This window comes from Candoia aspera, chromosome 2 (genome assembly GCF_035149785.1).
Source record: "Candoia aspera isolate rCanAsp1 chromosome 2, rCanAsp1.hap2, whole genome shotgun sequence".
Taxonomy (NCBI): Eukaryota; Metazoa; Chordata; class Lepidosauria; order Squamata; family Boidae; genus Candoia; species Candoia aspera.
This window is the reverse complement of record NC_086154.1, coordinates 198,334,730-198,341,718: the sequence shown is the minus strand read 5'-3', so window position 1 is coordinate 198,341,718 and position 6,989 is coordinate 198,334,730. Positions and strand designations below refer to the sequence as shown.

The 6,989-nt window shown below is 50.0% G+C and overlaps 1 protein-coding gene across 1 annotated transcript; it reads right to left on the bottom strand.

The window, feature by feature from the left end:
- Positions 1 to 1,423: 1,423 nt before the first annotated feature.
- FOXB2 (forkhead box B2) lies at positions 1,424 to 2,452 on the bottom strand. Its single transcript, XM_063296710.1, has one exon. The coding sequence runs from the start codon at positions 2,450 to 2,452 to the stop codon at positions 1,424 to 1,426; it is 1,029 nt and encodes a 342-aa protein (XP_063152780.1).
- Between the last annotated feature and the right edge of the window lie 4,537 nt (positions 2,453 to 6,989).

Genomic DNA, 6,989 nt, shown 5'->3' with positions numbered 1-6,989 from the left:
AAGGAAGCTTTTCTTTTTTTAAAAAAATCGAACAGAGAAAAAGACTAGTTTTTCACATGTATACAGCAATAAAACATTGATGTGTTGATTAGCTGTAATTTATTTCCAGCAATGGTCATGGGTGGAAAAAATTTATATCTTAGTTTCAGGAACCTAAACTTATTTTTCACTTCACTCTTTACTTTCTGATGACAATGTTTTCAATCTGACATGGAGTAAAAAACAGATTTAAATCCTAATTTCTTTTTTAATTTCCACTCATATCTCCTTTTTGACTTTTAAACCCTTTTTGCTTCTGCTGCCAGTGCTACAATAGGTTTGGCCAATTGTTTTCTTCATTCACAAAATGAAGAAGAATCAAGTTGCAGAGAAGATATATCTGAGATTCTACTGTCATATAAAACACACTTGTAATATTCCCAATCCATAATGCAAATGTGATTTTTAATACTCTTTAGTTACTGGGAAATTCATGTTGCTCCAATATTCCAAATTATCAAAATTACAGTCACAAAAATATAACAAGAATAAATTATAATCAAATCTTCAATATTAATCTCCTGAAATCATGGCATTTTGGCTCTGTCTTCTTTAGCTCTATGGCAGCCAACTTTTCAAAGCTATGTACTTTAAGTCACCCCAGTTTGACACTGTCACCTTTCATCTAAATTTAATAATTTCAGAAAAGTAGGGTTGAATTGGTTAATGAAGAATTCTGTGTGACTCAAAAGCTTGCATACTCTTAAGCTAGCAAGAGCATCCTGGGGGAAAAAAAATCCATATTATACAGAACAAGTGACATACCCCAATCAATGGCAACATTCTCTTTGATTTTCATAGCTCATAACCTGCAGTGCTAAAATACTTAGTTTATATATTTATATATAAATTATATCTCAGTTTTGTACATGCTAACATGAAAATAAGTCTCAGTGAAATCACTAGGTTGCCCCAGTGTATTTGTCATGGAATTCTAATATGCATTTATGTAATCTTGATTTTTTTCTACTGTAACAATTCGTTGGTTAAGTGGAACATATTTTCAAGAAGTTCAGGGAGGCAAACTTTAACACTACTGTGTATAGAGTTTCTTTTGGGATTGGAGCTTGAGGCTTGAGTGTGTGTGTGCATGATTATATAGCAATTCCTTAGCTGAATACAGCTTAAATGATTTCACAAAATTAACAGGATTACTTCTGAGTTTGTGATGGCTAACATTTAACACAGAAACTCTTACCTGAACCTGGATCTGAACACTTTGATTTTACAACAAACAAAATACATAATAATAGTAATAATAATAATACAAAAGCAATGTTCTTTCCAAAGACATTCAACAGGCCCAGAACAATCTTTGCCCTATGCTTATTTCCTAGAGGGCAGGATTGTGTCATGGGTCATTATTTCTTCTCCATCTGTCATTTTATGAATGTACCAAGGCAGAATGTAAGGAGATTTTGCCATTGGAGGAATTTGATGAAGTCTGTTCAAGAAGGGAAGAAGAGGCACTGGGAGAAGTAGACTGACAGAGCTGCTGTGTGACCTGGTTGACCGTCAGAGCAGAGATGCTGGTGGATGGAGCAATGGACGGAGTGGGCTTGATTGGCACAGGAATTGCAGGCAGCGTCTGTGTAGATGGATGGCAGATGGTCTTGACCGGCATACCGAAGGGTCCATATTCTCCTGGTGAAAGAGGCATGCCACCCACTGGCTCCATCATGCCCACGTGGGGCCACACAGAGCTGACCATGGTGCTGATCTGCTGACTGGCCATTGGGTAGCCCAGATGGTGCATTACGGAAGCCAGGGGCAACCCACCACCCTGGATCATTCCTTTGTAGTCTCGGCCAATGAGGTTCTCGATGGCAAAAGGATGCTTGAAGCCAGGAGCCGGGCTGTAAGGCTGGAACTGAGGCAGCCTTCCTACAGCTGCTGCCGCAGCTGCCGCAGCTGCCGCAACAGCCATCGACGAGTCTGGATGCCCTTTGGCTGCGGCTGGAGGCTGCAGGGGAGGTGGAGGTGGCGGTGGCTGATGATGAGGGTGGAAATAGTGACTCAGGTGGGGGTGCAGCACCCCCCCTGCTTTGCCTGCCGCTGGCATGTGGGGCTCTGGCCTTGGCACCTTGAAGCGCTTTCTGCGTCGAAGGAAGCTACCGTTCTCGAACATGTCCCCGCAGTCCGGGTGCAGCGCCCAGAAGCTGCCTTTGCCAGGCTGGTCGGGCCGCCGCGGGATCTTAATGAAGCAATCGTTGAAGGAGAGGTTGTGGCGCAGCGAGTTTTGCCAGCGCTGGGTGTGCTCGCGGTAGTAGGGGAAGCGCTCCATGATGAACTTGTAGATGTCGCTCAGGGGGAGCATCTTCTCACTCGAGTGCTGAATGGCCATGGCCGTCAGCGAGATGTAAGAATAAGGGGGCTTCTGATCACTGTAGGAGCTCTTGCCCGGGCGAGGCATGGCACATTCCTACCACCTCCGGCTGTCCTGCCCAGAAGGACCACACTCTCGGACCTGAAAAGAGCCTAAGGCGCGCTGGGTTGCCCCTCCTTCACCAGAGAAGGAGAGGAGCAGGGGGATCTGTTACCGCATCTCGTAGAAAACTGCTGGGCCTTAGATCAGCGCTTGGCACATTCACCTCGCACTTCCAGGGAGTCCGCAGATACTTTTCAACTTCTCCTCCTTCCCAGTTCGCGTGCGCAAAACTGGTAGCGGGTTCACTGTCTGGTTTCCCTCTCACGCGGTTTTTCCCGCCAAGCCCGGCGGCCAGCGCTCCTCTTTCCTGGGCTCGAAAGTAAGCCGCTTAATTCCGAAGGCACCTCCTGCCAAAGGTAAGGAGCCCCTTTTCTTAACTCCCCTTCGCCGCGCCTCAAACTCATGCCCTCGCCAAGCGCTTCAGCCCAGAAGCGCGAAGTTCCCGCCGCTCCGCTCCCTCCATCTTTGCCTCGATTCTGACGGAGCACAAAGTTCCCGACGAACCTTAATGCCCGTTAGGCTGTACTTCAGCCTCCTACCCGCTTCCCTTCCCTCACACAGGTCCCTTCTCTCCGCGAAGAGCCACACCCAGCGCCATTCCCCAAGGAAGCCGCTTCCGAGTTTCTCGGCTGTTTCCCGCCGGCCGAAGCGGCCCCTGACTCTCCTCTGTGAGGCGGAGACTTCGGGCTCCACCTTGAGATTCCCGGAGATGGCAGGAAAGAGGTCCTCTCTGGCTTGAAGCGGAGGGCAATGGCGACCCGGCCGGTTCCTTCGGAAAAGAGACGGGCGGACCCGGGGGATGCCGCGGAAGCCAGAGCAGGCAGCGGCCGATGCCCCTGGGCTGAAGGCGAAGCAGGCGGCGGGTTGGCTTGAAGAGGCAGCGCGGCAGCTGGGCTTGTGGCTGGGCAGAGCTTCCCCGCTCAGTTTTGTGACGAGTCCCCGCTCCGCGTCCGAGAGCCCCCCGCCTCGCTCCGCTTCCTTCGCGTCACATGACTGAGGCTCAGGGAAGAGACGGAGCTGCGAATGGATCGCCTTCCTCTCCCGCTCCTCTCCTTCGGCGGACGAGGCGGGGGCCAGGGACGCCCGCGGCGAGGCGAAGCCGGAGGGAGCCTTCCACGCAATTCGCTCCTCTCTCAGCGCGCTCGCTACTCGCCGACACTTGAAGGACAGGCGGCTCACTTGGCTCCCGGCCTGGGAATCGGATTCAGTTCCGCCCCCACCTCGCTCCCCCGCCTAAGACCTGCTTGGTCTCCCCTCTGAAGACGCTCACGCCTGTCCTCGTTCTTACCGAAAGGCGGCAATGTCAGAGAAAAGGCCACGCCTCTCAGGGCACAGCGCTGCCGGCTGACTCTATAAACCCCTAGTGAGGAAATATTTCAAACTTTCAAAGTGGTGCACTGCACTTTACGCTAGGGATAGGAAGGCTGCCTTAGCCTCCGGTACACAGCCTTGGCTCGAATCCGTTCCCACGTTCTTTTCGCGGTGCGCAACACAGCCCGATTCACATCCTGCCATCTCTCAACTAAGAGCTAAGTGTTCAGTTTGTCCCCAGTTAGTAGCACAATGTTGCACCCTTCGTGAACTGAAAGCGGAAGGCTGAAATCCGAAAGTTACTTTCTGCTGCTAGAGATAGAATACAAAGGTAGAAAAACGAAAGTTCCCATCCCCACGATGGCTGATAGTTTACACTTAATTGTCATAGAGTGCAATGAGTCTTAAGTGTCTGTGGGCCAGAATATCGGGCCGGTGCGCAAAGGCTTAGCCTTCAGGTGAGTTCCATTGACATCAGTTGGAACGCAGTGCAGAGCAGTCTTCCTAACTGCGCACCGTCCAGAGGTCTTAAAGCTAGAACCTATTTGTAGGGCGTGGAGGGGGGGAGAGTGCTTTAAAGTGACAGTATTTAGGGCTGAAGGGTAAAAATGTGATCCAAGACCATTTGAAATTGATGGAGGCACACTTTGGAGTTGTATCCTATCTTCTCTGAAAGTATATCTTACTGTCTTTTTAGGCTCCTGGGTTTCATTTCTCTACCCCAACCTGAGCAGAAATTGGAAGGAGCTCCACTGAAATGAGGGTGCTTTTTTCTATTTTTGGGTAAAAATAGAGGAAGGTATATTCCTTCTGGGCAGAGAATGCAGTTTTAGATAAAATTTACTAAGTCAGCACTGAGGAGCGGCCGGGGCCAAAGACACGGGCGGGTTTCTTTCAGCACTGCCTCCAGGAGCGTCTCGCCCGTCGCGGCACGAGGAAGAGCGCGCCTGCTCAGGTGCCTTTCTGCAGCTCGGGGCTGACTCTTCCCAAAGAGGAATTTTCGGCGATCGGCGAACAGCTGCCGGATCCGGAGGAGGGTATGAAAATACTCTGCCTGGGAAGGAAAGGCTGGAAATTTCTGCGGAATTGTGTCGGCGTTTCAATCCTGTGCCACACGTACGATTACCCGTTTTTCGAGCGCATTCAAGTCTCGATGCTGAACTCGGTCGTCAAAGGATGATTTTTAAGTTTGTTAACAAAAAGGAACCAGCATTATTAGAGAGCAGGGTGGACCCCACAGAACATGACGCCATTTTCAAGCAGTTGAAAATAAATACCCACAAAGCAAACCATGACCAAACAACTTGTTACACGGTTATGGGGTGGGGGGGACGGGGACTGGGCATTAGCATTTATTTACTTTCGAAATGGTTTATGTCTCTTTTCAGCCAGAACATAGCGTGAGCTCTGATGAAACTGTTGCTGGATGTAAAGGATGGTTTTTTTCAGTCCAGACAGTGGGCAGATCTAGCTGGGGCAAAAAAGGTTAGTACCAGTAAAAAAAAAAAAAAAAGACTTCAGTACAGTACATTTGTACAGGATTTCTTTTTCTGCTTCTCCCCCACCATTAGTCAACCTGCCTGGGTAGAGGTGGCCGTTCGTCTAAGCTCTCAGTCCCCGAGTCCCCCTTGTCTTGCCTGCCCGCTGCCTGACCTGCCGCTGGAAACCGGCGAGGCAATTCCTGGAGGGCAAAGCAGCTCCCGCTAATCGCGTTGGCATCAGGCAGCGGCCGTTTCGGGTTTCAGGAGGTGGATGGCTGGGGGGAGATGAGGAGCTGTACAAATTACCAGCTCTCCAAATATTGGCTGCTGCCAGGGAGGCTGGCAGCCAAGCTGTGCCCCCGGCTGCCCGCAATTAGCAGCGGATCCGCTCCTTCCCGGCTGGGCGCGCGTGTGCGGACCCGTCCCCCAACTTTGACCCAAAGTTGTAATTCTCAAGCCCGATCGCCCCCCGAAGAGCCATTCTCCCCAGCCCCAGACCCGGAAGGGGAATTTGGTCGCGCCTCGGGCTGCGCTGCTGTCAAAGAAAAGGGCTCCGTCCTCCCTCCCCCCTCCCTCCCTCCCTCCTTCCTCTGTGCGGCTCCCTGGGCGCTGCCGCCGCAGATTGCCAAGCAAGCGCCAGATTTCTGGTGGTGCCGCTGTGGCTGCAGCCGAGCCGGCTGGCGCATCGCAGCCGCCAGCCCAACTGTCAAGCGCTCCGCTCCGCTCCCCTCTGGCCTTCCGAGACCCAGAAGGATTCCCGGGGGGCAACGCGAACTCAGCTCGGCGGGATTAGGCCGCCCAGGCACGGAGGGAGAGCCTGCCTTTCCTTTGCGGAGGAGAGATCCTCCAGCTTTTCTCTTTGGCGACTCCCAAATCTCTCTCTCTCTCTCTCTCTCTCTCTCTCTCTCTCTCTCTCTCTCTCTCTCTGTGGGTCAGTGACATGTGATCTCAGGAAAAAGTATTTACAACATTTGACAAATGTGGGATGCAGTGGTTTGATTAATGGTTATGTGTCATGATGTTTGTGTCGACTCTTAGCAACCACACAGATTTTCTCTAGGATGATCTGCCCCCAACTTTCAGGTCTTCCAACAGTGCATCCATTGCTGCTATAATTGAGTCCACCCACCTTGCTGTTGATCATCCTTTTCTCTTTCTTTCCAACTTTCCCAGGATCTAAACTTCTCCAGAGAGCTAGGTCTTTGCATAATGTGTCCAACTATGATAATCTGAGTCTGGTTATTTGTGCCTCTAGTGAGAACTCTTGAGTTGATTTGTCCCATGATCCATTCTTTTGTTCTCCTGGCTATCCATGGTATTCTCAGGAGTCTTCTCCAACACCAAAGTTGAAATGTGTCAATCCTCTTTCTATCCTACTCCAAAGTCTCTTTTCCAAAGCCTTCATTGCTACTCTACCAGGTGCTAGTCTGTGATGTATTTCTTGGCTGCTGTTTCCTTTTAGTTGACCCTAAAAGGCATAATGTATATCTTCAGTGGTTTAGGGTGCAATAAAATCTTTGGGGAGCAATAGGGTTAATCTCTTTGCACCCAAATCACCTTCTAGTCCTGCACCCAAATGCATAATTCTAAACTCATTTTGAAAAGCTGTCAAGACTTACTCCCCTTTCGGTATTTGAGCTTTGTAAAATCACCATAGCTTGAACATTTATTCTCAGGGCAGTTTCTCTGGTTTTCTTTCCTAATTTTCCCTCTAGCCTCAGGAGAGGAAG